Below are 17,122 nucleotides of genomic sequence, written 5' to 3' on the forward strand. Positions count from 1 at the left end.
GGTTTTCTTTGGCTTTACGAAAATCTTAATATGTTGAAAAAGTTAAAATGGATGTTTGGTGGATATAGAGTAAAAATTAGAGTTTAAAAATACGGGTTTTTTTTGTGGTTTGTTTTTTCTTTGTTTTTTTTTTTTTTTTTTTTAAATGCTCACTGTATTTCATTTGTCCTGTCTCATAATTTGGCAGTAATGGTCTTTGAAAAAATGCAAATTAAAATAATCTTTTACAGATGGTAGGAGTCATACTAAACAGGTGAAGATCACGAGTTCCAAAGTGTGCCTTCAGATATTGCATCTGATAAAATAAAATCAGTTAAAAAAGGCAGAATAAGATGAGTAAAGCTTTCCAAAATTATTTCTGAGTTTGGGAATTCTAAGTATTATCTGGCAATGTATGAACAGTCCCTTTTGTTTAGTGTTAAAAGGTAGATTTAACCATAGTGAGGTTAACAACCTATGGTTACTTGTTCTTTGTGTGGTGGTGGATATTTTGTTTCTTGAGGGGCACAAAAATGAATCTGATACTGTCTATTCCAGAGAGAGACTATTGGGTTTGATATATTTCTGGCTTTTTGTACAGTTTTTCTATTTTATCATGTCTTTGCTTTCCTACAGCAAGTTCCACAGTAACGAATAAAAATACATGGACTTCTGTTGTCCCAAAATGCTGCTTCTTAGGCTATTCTTTTGGTTTTGGAAGTTGCTTAATAGAGTATGTGTAATAGCAACTTAATGTTATAGATACTGTGTGTCTGAAAAATTCTGAGAAGTGAATGACAAATTCTCTATTTTGGGGACCATGAGCTTGGCATAGTATGCATTGTAAGCTTTTCTTTGGCTAGGTTTTCCCCACTTGTACAAAAGGTTTGTCATAAACCAAATTTGTTGTATAAGAACAATATTTTTCAATATGAAGTTGTTGTGGCTTAACCCCAGCCAGCAACTAGGACCACACAGCTGTTCTCTCATTCCCCAGGTGGGATGGGGGAGAGAATTGGAAGGGTAAAAGTGAGAGAACTTGTGGGTTGAGATAAAGACAGTTTAATTGGCAAAGCAAAAGCTGCGTGCACAAGTAAAGCAAAACAAGGAATTGATTAACTGCTTCCCATGGGCCGGCAGGTGTTCAGCCATCTTCAGGAAAGCAGGGCTCCATCACATGCAGTGGTTACTTGGGAAGTCAAACACCATCACTCTGAATGTGCCCCCCTTCCTCCTCCTTCCCCCAGCTTTATATGCTGAGCACTATGTCATATGGTATGGAATATCCCTTTGGTCAGTTGGGGTCAGCTGTCCTGGCTGTGTCTTCTCCCAACTTCTTGTGCCGCCCCTGCCTCCAGCCCGCTTGCTGGTGGGGCAGGGTGAGGACCAGAAAAGGCCTTGATTGCCTAGCAACAACTGAAAACTTAAGTGTGTTATCAACATTATTCTCATCCTAAATCCAAAGCATACATAGCACTGGGCCAGCTGCTAGTAAGAAGGTTAACTCTATCCCAGCCAAAACCAGGGGAGAACTATTCTTACTCATATTTGAATCTACATCCTGGAAAAGAAAGTCGTATGTATTTGTTTATTTATCGTCCCACGCTGTAACTTGAGTTCAGTAATAATGATCTCTAGGTTAAACAAGTAATTTTTCAGGTAGCATTTCATTTCATTAAAGGACTTCCAAAGATTTTTTTTTTTTTTAAGATTTTGTGTGGAAATGTCTGGCAATATTGCTTAATTCTTGTTTTTTCAGACTTAGAGAACAAATTAATTGTCAAAGCATTTTAAAAATGGCAGTGCATATCTTCCACTTGTTTAAAACGTTCTTGTCAATATCATTATTTAAATGAACACTGTTTTTTTTTCCCCCTTGTTGATCATTCAAGGAGTTAAAAAAGGGAGGGAAGATATAAACCATTTTCATTTGCAGTGATAATTACAATTATTGAAAAATGAACAGAGGAAAACTGTCTAAAGTAACAGACACACCAGTAAGGAACATGTAACAGATGTATTGCCAAAGAGATGGTGAATATTTTTACACATTTAATCTTAACTCTCTGCTTAGATTTTGTAAAATAAAGATACACTGAGAAATGAAATGAATGGTTTTGAAAAGCTAAAGAAAGTGAAATAAATGCAGAGCTTTTAGTTTTCATTCAAACGATATTTGACTTTGATTCTTCCTCTGAATTTCAGAGAAGTGGCAGTGCTTTTGCATTAAACATTATAAATATGATTTCCGTTCTAAATGACATGGAATACTAATATAACTGGAAAGTGGTATGTTTAACACTGCTGTAAAATTAATGAGTTGAAGTGATATCTGTCAAAAACATGTGTCCCTATTTATTTATGTTGTCTTTTCTGTGAGGATAGCTTAAGAAAAGTAAGTAGTAACTGTGGTGGGATTAGTGTTAAAAAGTAAGTGACAATCTGTATCATTTTATGTCGCGACGGAGGGAAGACAGGGCCACTCAATATGAGTGATCAGCAAGCTTCGTTTATTGATTCACACAGTGGCCTTTTATGTTCTAACATAATTAGCTCATACATATTACAAAAGTTAAGCTCATGATTGGTTAGTTCTTAGAAAGATCAACTCCGCCCTTGGTTCCTTCTTTACAGTTACTTTCATCCTCTTTTCCCATGCCTGAGCAGCTGCAACCTCTCTGTTATCTTACAACAATTATAGTCAAGGACGAGGTGTCTTTACCAGCCCAGTAGTTACGGGGGCTGAATCCGATGTTTCTCAAGCTTTTGCTCGGCCAGCTGGATCATGTCTACGTAACCCTTCTCAGCTAGCCATTCTCCCACAATTCCCCCATTTTTATTTTGAATGACACAGGCTTGGTTAAACATCCGTAACACAAGGGTTTTCATACAAGACAACACAACTCACACAAAGCAATGCTATTAGTACAATGATTAAGACTAGCAATCCCGTCTGTAAAAGGTTTCTCAGCCATCCAGACAGACCCAACCAGACTCCAAGAGCACCCCTATAAGGCACGTAGTAAATGGGGAGCGGGGTGTTGCTAGGCTTGCACAAAAGCTGGTCGTGTTGAGTGATCGAGCTAAAGTTATCCACACATTTTCTCGTGGGTCAAACATCTCACTATATGGGATGGCTCTTATGCTTACAACTAAGGCAACTACTATAAAGCTTTCTATACCTAAATTAACCATTTTCTCTGTTTCAACTTCTAAGCAAATAGCATGCACATAATACCTAGGGGTTACAGACCCCACAGACTGTACAATTAATTTCTGTCTTTGCGACCTCGTGGTTCACACTCAGGCGCAGCGGTCTCAGTCCGTTGGTTTACGGTGATTAGTCGGGTCACCTTCAGCGGCGACTTCAGGGTGGTCGATGGCGGGCCTTACCCAACGGCTGGGAACCCAGATGGTACCTTGTCCCCTATGGTCCATCGTAGAAGGGGTGACTTGCGAGCAAGGGTCAATCCTCCTACTCCCGCGACTGTGGCGCTGCTCGCGTAGGTCGGCCATTGAGCTGGCCACTTATGCGTGCTGATTATGGAAATGTCAGCGCCAGTGTCTAGAAGAGCAACAAGTGATATAGTTAGGTTGGCGTATTGCACAGCAACCGGGCGTTGTGGCCTTTGGTGCAAGCCGACAGTTAGTAAGGCCATTTGTCCTGTAGATCCAAAGGCTCCTTGCCCTCGTGGCTGCTGTTACAGCGGTGGAAGGGCTCCCGCAAGATGTGGTAGGGGAATTAATTGCGCCACCTTGGTGCCTTTAGCGATGAAGAGCGGTGGAAATAACGTGTGGGCCATGATCTGGATCTCACCGTGGTAATCTTTATCAATCAGTCCCACCAACACATTAAGTCCCAGCATGGTGGCTGATGAACGGCCTATAAGTAGTGCTCCGACAGCTTGTCCATTGATACAGATTGGTCCCTGTGTGCCGGTAGCAATGCTGACAGGCTTTGAGTCCAACAGGGTACAATCTACTGCTGTTGCCAGGTCCAAGCCGAGGCTTCCGCTTGTGGCTGGTCTGAGCTGAAGGGATTGAGTGCTGCCGGATATGCAGCCGCTTTTTGTGTCAGCGCGGGGCGGCTCTTCCCGCTGAATCGTCCGTTTCCCGGTTTGGTAGCGCGACATGCAGTCTCATTGTGGTTGTCCGACCGGCAGTTTCTGCACCATACTGAGCCGGCGTTGCAGTTCCGTCTGATGTGTCCAGCAGCGCCGCAACGGTAGCATCGTGGGCGAGGTGATCCAGTAGCATTTAATCGATGAACGGAGGCTTGCAAAGGAGCAAGGGCTGCAAGAACTTGACTCTGCGTAGCCTGCGCGTGTTCCTTTAAACTATTCCCTAGTTCCTTTACTGCCTCAACTAACATTGCCTGTGGCCCTACCGGTACCTGAGCCATCCTTTCTAGTCCTTCCTCGATAGTCCATGTCCCTGGCAATGTAGCCAAGATGTTGCGTGTGGCCGGATTACTATTTTGTATAGCACACTGCTTTAGTATAGTGCCTCTGAGATAATCGGGCACCCCGGCCGCCTGTATGGCGTTTGCTATTCGATCGATAAACAGGCCAAATGGTTCCTCTCTTCCTTGCTTAATACCCATATATGAAGGGATTCCTTTTTTTTTTTTTTTTTTTTTTTTTTCAGCTCGGTGTTGCAACGGGGCGTTAGCGACTGCCCGCCATGGCTTTATCAACTTTTTGGCTGATTTATTATCGCATATAACTTCGTCAAACAATTTATCCTCATATTTACGCCATTCCTCGTGTTCAAAAACCGTATCTGGATTATCAAAGCAACCTCTCGCTACTCCATACGCTGATAACCCAGGCAACTCCCTTTTACAATCTATACCCTGAACGCTCCGCTTTTCTAAAAAGCATTTGAGCAAATCGTACGCCGCTTGTCTGTTCATACCTTCGTTATCTATACCCTAAATGCTCCGCTTTTCTAAAAAGCATTTGAGCAAATCATACGCCGCTTGTCTATTCATACCTTCGTCAGCGCGCTGTTGCAGCCTTCCAGACTTCGGCGGCGCGTAGCCGGCAGGACACTCTCTATAGGTGCTCCAGGGCGCGGGGACCTTTTCCTTTAATCCCTTTCGCTCTTGGGTGCGGGGACCTTTTCCTTTAATCCCTTTCGCCTCCTGCGCTGCTTACAGGACCAGCACTGAGACTCCGTTGACCGTGGCTCGCAGGTTCAGCCCTCTGTAGGGTCCCTGTTCGGGCGCCATTTGTCGCGATGGAGGGAAGACAGGGCCACTCAATATGAGTGATCAGCAAGCTTCGTTTATTGATTCACACAGTGGCCTTTTATGTTCTAACATAATTAGCTCATACATATTACAAAAGTTAAGCTCATGATTGGTTAGTTCTTAGAAAGATCAACTCCGCCCTTGGTTCCTTCTTTACAGTTACTTTCATCCTCTTTTCCCATGCCTGAGCAGCTGCAACCTCTCTGTTATCTTACAACAATTATAGTCAAGGACGAGGTGTCTTTACCAGCCCAGTAGTTACGGGGGCTGAATCCGATGTTTCTCAAGCTTTTGCTCGGCCAGCTGGATCATGTCTACGTAACCCTTCTCAGCTAGCCATTCTCCCACAATTTTAACCCGTAAAAGTGTAAAATCCCTGAATCTACTGTTAAGACGTTTCTGGTTAGAAAGTAGTATTTTTTACAAATGGTTGCGTAGACTGAAACGTAATGGCACTGAGGTAAATTTCTGTCTATCTTGAACTGGCCTACCAAGGAAATAGAGAGTGGTTGTGAGGGTGCTACTGAACCACTTGTTTCTGCTACCATATGAACTTCTTCAGAATTCAGTTTCAATTGAGTTTCTTAAAATATGAATATTAACCATAAGCTCGCAGTGATTATTGTTCATGATTTATATTATGGGGCTCAAACTTTTTTTGCTTTTATGCTTTTATTGCTGCTTGCTCCGAGCTGCCAATGTCCAAAGAAGGATACATTCATCTACTGGAGCAAAGCTTGTATTGCTGTGTGGGAATTTTAAAAAAAATCAGTGTCTATTATCTCTTTCAGAATCTTATCTGTTCAGAGTGTGGCGATGAATTTACTTTGCAGAGTCAGCTGTCCATACACATGGAGGAACATCGTCAAGAATTGGCAGGCAGTAGGATCCACAGCTGCAAGTCTTGCAAAAAGGAATTTGAAACTTCCTCGCAGCTAAAGGAGCATATGAAAACTCACTATAAAATAAGGTAACAATCACGGGACTGTAACAAAATGAGCAGATGCTACTTTTATGGTGATAGCTAGGGGAAGCAAGAGTAGCATTTCCAGTCAGCAGAGTACCATGATCTATGCAGATCACTTCTTTTCTTTGGTATGCTGTTATGAAATTACATTTATTTTTTAAAACCTTGCTCAAGTAGGTGGTTATTTTGGGAGGCTTTTCTTTTTTTTTTTTTTTTTTCCCCGCTGTTTTTGTATTTAGGCACTCATACTAAGCATTGTTCCATCCACTAGCTATTTGATGTCGGAGTGGGAGACAGACCCGGAGTAGCGATGAGTCTCAATATGAGTATGATCGTTCTCACTTTATTCAAGTTCTCACAGAGTATATAAAGACAGACAAGCAGAGCACGCGCTAGCAGCAGCTATACGATTGCCTTACAGTCTCTGTTCACGCGCCTAGAGTGCTCACACAATTAGTGCGGACCTCTTGTCCACGCGCAGCAGATGTTTCTCTATCTCCCGGAGGCAGTACCGCTTATCTTTGTTTATCATGTAGCTACTTCTTCATGCTTCTGTTTTTCAAGGAGAGTTCACAGCCTCCTCCGGGCTTTCATCCCTATCAAAGACTGGGTTGCTCATTGCAATCAAGTCGTGCCCCTTTTCACTCAGCCATTCCTCCACAATTTATAAACACAGGCAAAGTTTCTATGATACAGAGTGATTTTTGAACTGGGTTTATGTGTGATTTTAAAGGCTAATGGCAGTGCATTGAAGAAAACATACACTAATTTTACGTAGCAGTTACTGTAATTGCGAAAATCCCAATACTTACCTTCTGCAAAGAAATAAGTTGTTCCTTGCACTTTAATCATCTTTTGCAAGTAGTCCTCACAGCCTGCTGCAAGTTTCTTGTAAATCTGAAAAAGCACAAAATGAAGGGAAAAATCAGGCTGAATGAGTGCTGTTCTTACTTTCTGGGAAAACTTGTTCTGTCTTTCAGCTCTCTAGTTTAACTTCGCTTTTAGGAGGATGGAAATTACTTTAAGTTAGGAGAAAGAAAAACTTACTCTGTCAGTTTAGTTTAAACATTAAGAGAGGCTTATGTTTTTGACAGCTGATCTCTCTTTTAATCCTTGCTCTGTAAAAACAGATGGGAAAATATATGTTTAAAATCGAGAAATATCGGGTATTTCCAATTATTTTTATTAGCAAATGATGCAGGTTGTGAGATCTTAATAATTGTGTTCCAGAAGTTTTAAAAAAAGTGTTGTAGATTTCCATTTGCAAACTGAAAATTGAGGTGCAGTTATGTTTCTATTGAGTTATAATATTACACACAAAAAAACATTCTTGTTGTGAACATCTCCTGTGGAAGTTACAATGAATAAATAAAGAATAGATGAGTGAATCTAACAGATGGCTGTGATTTTGAGAGAGTACTATGCATGCTACATTCTGATATAAATGAAATATTAGTGCTCCACAATAATTTATCTTTATTTCCATAAATATGAATTACTTGCAGATTCAGAGCTTCTTTATATGAGATTCACCTTATTTACTATTTAGATGTGGGAACACGTTGCATTCGTGTTCAAGAAACTATTGTTCCTAACAGTGCTTTACTGTCCTTTCACCAGCAGTACCAAAACCACGTATGTGAGCCAGGTTAATGAATTGCATCAGTGATCCTGCTCCACCTTCTGAGATTCAGGAGAAGTTATTTTGAAAGGAAAAATGTGGACATTCTGATTTTTAATTTTTTTTATTTTTATTTGACACAATCCTCTCATATTGTTCAGCTCCACTATAAAAAGTTAACATTTGACCCAGCTTGTTTGACTGTATATAAAGTTCAAAGACATACCTCAGTAGTTAAAAATTTTACTATTTGACTCTTGCTTTTCATTATAAAATAAGTTTCAAAAAATTTTTACATTTTAAAATTATGAAGAGCCTTGTTCCCTTAAGGTTTTTTTCATAAAGTAGTTGCACTTTTCCTTCCCAAAAAGGTGTTTATTTTGTGTTTGAAATATTTGAAGGGAAAACTTTTACGAAGTTATAATTTAAATTTCGTATCTACCTTTTGCAAAAAAAAAAATGGTCATTATAACTCTAAATGAGGGGATCTTTTAGAAGGTGATGTGACCTTGAAAGATTGTCCTTGCAATTGTCTCCAAATTGGATATTTTTTCCTTTATTAAAATGCCACAGTTACAGTTGAAACAGATGTTACTCATCAGAGAGCCTCATCTGACAATCAGGCTGGTCTAGATCTGTCCAGAGATGGAAAGGAGTTTCTGACATCTGTGCTGTTCTCTCTCCTGCTTTTCAATCTTCAGTTGATTTTTTTCTCTGGGTATTTCAGTAAATTTGGATATATAAAATTAATATGTAAGAGTAAAATATATTAACCAAACTGTGCTTGCTGAGCAAGGGTATACAAAGAGTTAAAAAACACATGCAATATTTGTTTAAGTAGAAGGATGTGTCATTTGAGCAGAAGTTTAATGATTTCTTGTGTTATGCAGGGACTGTTACTCCCCTGCTATTTTTTGTATTGTTATACCAGCCTGTGTTTCAACATGGTGGTGTATTTTTGCACATCTGTTCCACATTAGCTAATTCTTATTTCTCAGTTGTTCAGAAAAACACCAGGTATTTAAAGTTGTATAATTTCAGTTAGCTTTAAGCAGTACTGACAGGCTGGATTACTGTATAGGTGTGAATATGCAGGCACTATGGAAAATGTGGAGTGCTGTAAATACCACACTGGTATTTACCTTCTGGTTTCACCTTCTTTAGCTGAGTTGTTGTGTTTGTATGTAATGGTAATGGTCTTTTAATATCTCCTAGTTTTTCTGGTTTTCTTTTTTTTCTGGCATAAAATCAGTTGGTTTTTTTTTTTCCACGTTGCTGTTTTTCAGCAGTCACTTTAAGCTAACCAGTTTTATTTGTAGAGAAGAGAATTGTGGGAGTTTATATCATCTCTTACACATCACAGTCTCCACAGAGACATGGTATTTGAGAAGCGGTGGTGAATGTTTGGGTTGTTAAATTCTTCACTTGTTTTTGTTAGACCTCAGCAACTGCATTTGTGCTCTAGTTCATGAGATCTTCCTATTCTAGTGAAAAAGAAGTTGTCTTGCTGTGTTTAGGCAAAAGAAATAAAGTTGCACAGACTTGAAAGTTCCCACCAAAATAGTAGTTGTGAAGTCACTGTACACTTCTAGCAGAATTTACAGTGAGAATGTCGCTAGAGAACCTCTAAGAACTATCCATTTTATTGCAGAAATAACTGTAAAATTCTTGTTGTTGTGTAGGCACTTAGAAAAGTGCTCCATTTACATTATTCTTTTAGTATCATTAAAGAGTTTGGTTTTTTACTGTTGCAGCTGATGTTATACATTGTCATCAAATTTACACTCTATATTAAAAAATGATGGGGTAAAATCAGTTTCTTCAAAATAATGTTTAATATTAGGATTAAGAATATTTTCTTTAAATTCCTTTTTTTTTTTTTTTTTTTTTTAATGACAGAGTATCAAATACCAGATCTTATAACAGAAATATCGATAGAAGTGGGTTTACCTATTCCTGTCCTCACTGTGGAAAGACCTTCCAGAAGCCGAGTCAGTTAACACGACATGTTAGGATACACACAGGTAAGATTGTGGAATTAACTGCTTTAATTTGCATTTGTTTTACAAAATTCAATTAATCTGTGAAATGTTAAATATTTTTCTCCCAGTTGGGGCTTGTAGTAGCCCCAACTTGTAGTAGCCCCACTAGATAGCATCTAGTGAAACAGATGTACTGTTTCCTGTTGGTTAAATCACCCTTTATGCAATTCCTTTGTTTAGGAAATGTATATGCCTTTAAAAATCTTTTATACTGTTTCTCATGATATACATCTGGAAACGTTAAGTACTTTACAAGTTTCATTTGTTACAAAATACCAGTTTTGGTACTTAAAGTTTCAACTGACCCTAAAATTGGAATACCTAGATAAGGACCAGTGAGGTACTGTAAGTAAGATCTCACATACTCTAGAGAACAGGTTCTAAAACTTACAGTCACAAATAGAGTAGGAATACATGAGAATGAATAATACTGCTAACATAGTGGCTTTGCTTTTGTTTTTAGATTGATTTATTAAAAGTTACTGCCATATCTTTTCTGTACTTACCGTAACTGCCATTTTCAGGCTGTCCAAAGTGAACTTGTGAGCTGATAAGCCTAGATTTTAATTTTGATACTTGAAGAAGAGCAGGTGACTGTTCAGTTTTGCAGAATGAATAGCAGATGGTTTTTGCAAAATTACTGTAATAAATATGTGCATTTGTTTAACTCTTAAGTAATTGAAATAACTGAAAAATGCTAAGTATGAATTAATACAGGAGTTTTTGAAGTGTACAGAGTACTGCAAGAATAGTTCTCAAGTTTTAACCAGACATACATAATACAGCTTGAGTTTGGCTTTAAACAAAACCTTCGTTGAAGGTGCTCCAGTGATATGCGATATATGTGTATTTTCCATCTTGTGAATAAATTCCTGTTTGTCTAGGTTTTAGCTAATTAGACTAGTAAATTATGTAAGTGTGCAGTCTTGCTTGTATTGCAGTCTGTTCAGACAGTGCTGTGACAAGTTACCATGTAGAAAAAAGACTTTGTTTGCTAAGGGAGAAATAAAAATTCCATTGCAGGAATCTTTCTTAGGAATCTTTTTAAGCTTTATAATTTAATTGTAAAACAGTAACACAAGAGGTCACCCTTGTACCTACTGTAAAAGTTGCCTCAAAGTAACATCCAGAAAAAGTCATTGAACGTTAACTTTCTTGTTTTAGAGTTTTGTATCAAATTATACTTTATTTTAGCTTATTCTAGAGAGAATTAAAAAAGAGATTATAGTTGGTTGAGGACGTTTTTCTGAAGCTTCAAAAAGTTCAAGAACATTTATAGTTCTTTTGAAGAGTAAAAAGACATTTGTCTATTGGGAAACCAGAGACAGAAAATGTAGTCCCAATCTGCACATGATGGTGGGTCATTTTAAGTTCTGAGTAGGTAGTGAATACTCATTTAATTTGTGAAGTATGTCATTACTTTAAATCTTCAGACAATCTGCTTCGTATCCAATTGCTTGAGGTACTGTAAAATATGTAGGAAAGAAGAACAGTGCTTTAAAGAATTTGGAATACTTAAGTCTTTAATAGTTAAAAGAGCATGTCTGTGCTACATGTACAGCATTACATTAGTGTCTTAATTGCAATACTTTTTTTGTTCATAGCTATTAATTTCAAGAAATTGTACCCTTTGGGGAAAAAAAAAGTCTCAGGGATTTCAATTCCCATATTAATAACTAAGTAATAAGCCCGCTATTCCCCCTCCCAATTCTGTATTTTATTAAGTTATATTTGAGAAATACAGAAATTCAACATTTCCACACTAGAATTAAGATGTAGTTTTTATAATGGAATTTACTTAAATAGGCAAAGTAACCTGAAGCACTACTTCTATGTATCCACCAGCAGCTATTAGTGGAAACTAAGCTTTTTACCTATGAAAGCCCAATATGAATTTTGTCACTGTATTTCAAGAACTGAATCAGTGTTCTTAATTTTAATCTCTATTAAAAATAGATAGTTAAAACCTGCAGACCTCAAAGCATCTTCAAAAGCCATAAGCAGTAGAGCAGAAAATACACACTCCTTCAGAGTTAATACTGAGTTACGTGCTTGTAATCTATTTCAGAAAATAGCTGCTTTTATTTCAAACCATGTGAATTTAATTAAGAATTAATCACTTTAAACTAGATGTAATTACAGCTATATAATTAGAAGTCATATAAAAATATTCATTAAAAGTACTTTAGTATGCATAATATTTAGCACATGCTAGTACTTACGGGTGTAGCAGACATTAATGTTCAGCATGCTCATAGTGGTTTTGCTATAGAAATGTGCAAAGGCAAGGTCCTGAACTTACCACAGCTAAACTGTTTCACTATAAAAAAAAAATAATTAAGAGTAATCGTGAGCTCACAGTGGAGATTTCCAGTAGCCAATTAAGACGTAGTTGTAAGAAACTGAACTTTGTTCTTAGTATCTGTGTTTTTCAGATATATAGCTTTGTAATATGTTAATGCAGTTCTATTATGTTTTGTCACTTACACTTTCTGGGGAGTTTTTCTTGCTTAATCTGTTAATTTACAAATAACTCTTAAGTATGCACAGCACTGAGAACACTAAAATCAGAAAATAGTGAGAGAGCATTCCTATATCACCTATATTTTCTTTAATGTTCAGTAGTAATATAAACATTCACAGTTTTAATATTATTTTTGAGCAGGGCTGCACAATATCATTTCCAATAAGTAGTTATAAAAAATGAACGGCTATTAATATTTATTGGGGAGCGGATACCATAGGCTAACTTCTGCAGTGTATCTATATAGACTTCTTGATTTTTAGACTAAATAAAAGGTAAAATTTTTGCCTGTTAATTAGTACTGTCTGTTCCGCCCTCTGCTCCCCTGTTTGGTGCTATGCCAGTATATGCATTTCATAGGGTTCGGTGTAAAATAATGGTATATGTGGTTTTGGTTTTTCTTTTCCCTTTTTTCTTTTCTACCAGTGGTTTTGTGTAGCAGCTTCTGAGATCTTCCAAACACCAAGTTGAGGGAAGCTGTTCTTTATAATTGTTTCATGCAGGTTTTATTTATTTTGCCCCTTTTAACTGATACTCATCAGTTAGATCATAAACTTTTTCGGAAAGCTGGATCTTCATCAGAATAGATGTTGAGACTGGTGGTCGAAGTAAACAATTTCATTGTCACAACACCTAATAATTTGTGTTTCTGTCTTTATGTGTGTGTGTGTCCATATATCTATATGCGGTGTTTTATTTTAGCTGATACATTTTTTCATTTAGATAAAGGAAACTACTAACGTTTATTTAAAGCCCCTTACCCCACATCCTTTTTTTCTTTTTCTTTCAGGTGAAAGACCTTTTAAATGCAGTGAATGTGGAAAAGCCTTTAACCAGAAGGGGGCATTGCAGACCCATATGATCAAGCACACTGGTGAAAAACCCCATGCTTGTGCCTTTTGTCCTGCAGCCTTTTCTCAGAAAGGCAATCTTCAGTCACACATACAGAGAGTTCATTCAGAGGTAAATACAATTATTCATAAAGTGGTTGGTGCTAATATACTGCTTATTTCATTTTCAGTATTTGAATTGTCCTGTTTACTATTCCTGCGCGCTCTCATGCTTTTTGCAGTCAATATAGCTTTACTGCTGTAGTATAGCTTCTAGTTTGTTGGTTTTACCTGCAAATTCAGTTGTCCTAAAATACCTTAATCTGAATAAATGTATACTTAGGATAATTAGCAAAACCTTCATTTCCCATTGTCTTTTCAGTACATTGATAGATTAATAAATTATTAGTGGTTTTAGGTGTATAAAAATGTACCAATGTTGGTCTTGGAAGAATGAGAGCTAGGATCAGATGAAAGTAAGCCAAAAGCAGCAAAGCAGAAAATGGTGATAAATTTCAATGCCAAACAGCAACCCACAAACTCCATTGTAGAGCATACTTGCAATTTATCTTTGAAGTATGTATCTTTGAGCCTTTTTCAGAGTTTTTTCAGTTACAGGTAGAAGAAAATTACAAAATAAGATAAAAAGCATTGTTGTCTCAGACCTCTTTATGCTGATTTTTTTTCTTCTCTGTGACAGACAATTTTTTCAAAATTCAAATTCAAAACAAAACAGATTCAAAAGGTACTGCTGTAATAATGTAATATAATCTTCTGAGCAACATTGACTATGCAACTTTGTTCAGTAATTTCCTTGCTGACTTGAGTGATTTGTGGTTGGAAATACCTATAGAAAGAGACCTAGTTTCAATTTGGAAAGTATAAACTGATAGAGGCAGCTTTTTTTCTTTTCCTGCTTGCAGAATATCATCTCTACTATCAGTCTTTCCCCTAACTCTGTCTGAGATTTGCTTTCTTGTTTTCTATTTTTGTATTACAACGACAGATCTTATTTATTGGATTTTTTTGTTAAGGATCCTTTTAGCATGTTAGCATTTCTTAATTGTAGGATATATCATACAGTATGTCTTAATGACTTGTATTATGCTTTGATTATATTAAATCATATGTTTACATTTCATATGTCTTTGTGTGACTAGTCTTCCTCACTGTTCACAGCTGCCTGTATGTGATAGTTCTTCTTGCTGCATAAAAAACCCACACCAACATTAATTTTATAATTTACGTTGACTTTTTTCAATATTGCAAGATTGTTGCGGATCAAGCCAAAAACATTTTCCACTTTTTACTGTTACTCTGCTTTTCTGTAATTAAAAAAAAAAAAAAAAAAAAAAAAAAGAAAAAACCAGAAACCTGTGGGATTTAACATTTTAGTTATTGCTTTGGATCATTTGTAGATTTTTTTTTTTTTTCTTTCTTGCTGTCACTATGTTTACTTCAAGACTGCATGCAGAACTCTATTAATTCTTCATTTTATTCTGAGACAGTCACAAAATAGTGTTATAGGTGATAATGAAGCAGGTTGATTCTCACTTTGTATATCAGTTTAGTTGTACCTGTATTTTATTAGTTATGCCTCTTTCTGAAAGTCTTCTTATCTGTTTAAGCTAATGTCAGGAAATACAAAATTCCGTACTGTATTGCAAACAGTACAGCGTGTTTTCTGTTGAAGACTTTCTTTTTCCCTTCCATATTGAAAGTTCTCCACTGGTTCTTACTGCTGTGTGATAGACTGAAGAAGAGGGGGAAGTGAGGATGGTTGGCATCTGCAAATTTAGCTGCTTTAATTACCTCAACCCCTTAGCCTGAAAATCTCAAACAAGTTGCTGCTGATCACTTTCTCATCCTGTGTGTTCAAATTCAGTTCAAACTATATATTAAACTTTCCTGCCCTTCACTGTGTTGTTTTTTTGGTGATTTTTTTTTTTTTTTTATGCAATCTCTATGGCCTTTGACCCACTGTATCTCACCTTCATTCTGTTTTGACCTGAGAAATAGATTTTATTTTTTCTTGGAAATTTACAAGAGACACGTTTGCAAAAGTAAACAGAAGAGAGCCAAAATTTGAAGATAAATTATCTCCATTTTTTCTGTTCATATTTCTAAACTTCCATCTGTATTATGTATGATGTTACATCTTCAGGCACATCTTAATTGATAAGTTGCATTTTGGTTTTGTTTCTAAGTGTGTAATGGTAGGAAATTGTAAGGAGGGAAAAGTCTGAGGCCACGTTTGCCAGGTGACATTGTTTTGCTCTATGGTGCTTCCCAATGTTGAGAAGTGGTAATGGGACATGACAGTCATGCACATAGATTACAGTTGATTTGATATCCGAGAGATACCAGACTGATTCCATAACTGGATATCAGTATTTTGGAAAAATAAACCATTTTAGCTCTCATAATCCCATAGTATATTTGTTATGTGGATAAATAATGAAAAAAACCCAACATTTTAGATGGTAGATGTAGCAAAAACTTACTTAATTTTTTTGTTTTATTGAAGGTTAAGAATGGCCCAACGTACAACTGTACAGAATGTAGCTGTGTCTTCAAAAGCTTGGGTAGCTTAAATACACATATCAGCAAGATGCACATGGGTGGTCCACAGAATTCTGCAAGCTCTTCAACAGATGTATCTCATGTTACAGTGGTAAGCTTTGCTTGGTATATTGTGAAAATGCTTTTAAGAGTTGAATTAGATCTATATCTTAATTCCAGTAATTCTTCAGACAGGTTAGAACTAAAAGCTGTTTTTTTCTTTTTAAAGTCTTCTGTAATTTTTGGAATTGATTTTTATTATTAAATATTGGCAGAATGTAAATTGGCCAAGTATATGCAAAAAAAGATTTTTCAATTTGAGGGTTTAAATGAAAATACAACATTTTATTCTACAACTAAGTACAATATAATTCTGGTGCTTACAGATTGTGTGTGGAGGAAAGGTTTCCTCCCCTAAAAATAATTGTGAAGTTTTGCTGGAACAATGAAATCTGGAACTATTCAAATTATATATTAGCTTTAAGTCACTTCCAGAAACTATTTGTATAATTCTAGTCCATATAAAGACATAGTGGATTCTTTTTCTGAGTATTTCTGATAACTTGTTTTAAATGTTAGCTTCTTATTTGACAGATCATAAGGGAAAAATCCAAGCTTTATTGGAAGCACTGAACATTTGGTTTTTTCTTTGCTAAGATACAAGAAGCTAAATTTCAGAAAATGCTTCTGGTTTCATAAGACTATTTTATTTTTTGAGCCATTGCATATTTAATGTATCATAGTACATTTTTTTTTCTTTGAATATAACTACGTTTTCAACCTTCATTCCACTCCGTTTCACGTTGTTTTCAACCTTTATGCTTTAAAGGTCAATGGATAACAAGTGATAGCAGACTTTGAAGAGGAGGGTTAGAATTTAAAGTCTCGATTTCATTATGCAGCTGTATCTTGTTGAAATTGAGTGTCTAGTAGTGTTGTTTGGAGAACTATTTTTCTTTTTTAGATTTCGTAAAGTTTTTTTTTTTGTATGGCAGATGCTATTTGTCTCTTCATGTTAACTAAAGAAAAAAAAAGACTAATGTGTTCTGTTTGCTTGCAAGTACATATAATCTATATCTTTTTGTACATCTCTACATTCAGAAGCCTAATCTTAAAAGCTGAATGGAAAAGGATTCCTTCATAGTACCTTATGTTTGCTTTCCCTATCCAGCTGTGTTTTTCTTGTTTCGGTTTGCTTGAGCATTTTGCATTTGCATTGCCTGTTGATATTGCAGAATTGCATTGTTATCTTTTCTTCATCCATACTTCTCTGCTTGCATGAAGGAGGGAAAAAATAAAGAATACCTCCCTATAATAGTATAAGCAAAATGGGAGAAAAATTT

At 36.6% G+C, this 17,122-nt stretch overlaps 1 protein-coding gene across 1 annotated transcript in view; it reads left to right on the forward strand.

Annotated features, from left to right (window-relative positions):
* ZNF236 (zinc finger protein 236) overlaps positions 1-17,122 on the forward strand; it is a 70,824-nt gene that overhangs the window by 4,753 nt on the left and 48,949 nt on the right. The window contains exons 3-6 of the mRNA XM_074146861.1: positions 6,025-6,203; positions 9,721-9,845; positions 13,178-13,350; positions 15,745-15,891. Of these exons, the coding sequence (XP_074002962.1) occupies positions 6,025-6,203; positions 9,721-9,845; positions 13,178-13,350; positions 15,745-15,891 (624 nt within the window). The remainder of the gene's footprint in view (positions 1-6,024; positions 6,204-9,720; positions 9,846-13,177; positions 13,351-15,744; positions 15,892-17,122) is intronic.

This window comes from Numenius arquata, chromosome 4 (genome assembly GCF_964106895.1).
Source record: "Numenius arquata chromosome 4, bNumArq3.hap1.1, whole genome shotgun sequence".
In the NCBI taxonomy this organism is placed as follows: domain Eukaryota; kingdom Metazoa; phylum Chordata; class Aves; order Charadriiformes; family Scolopacidae; genus Numenius; species Numenius arquata.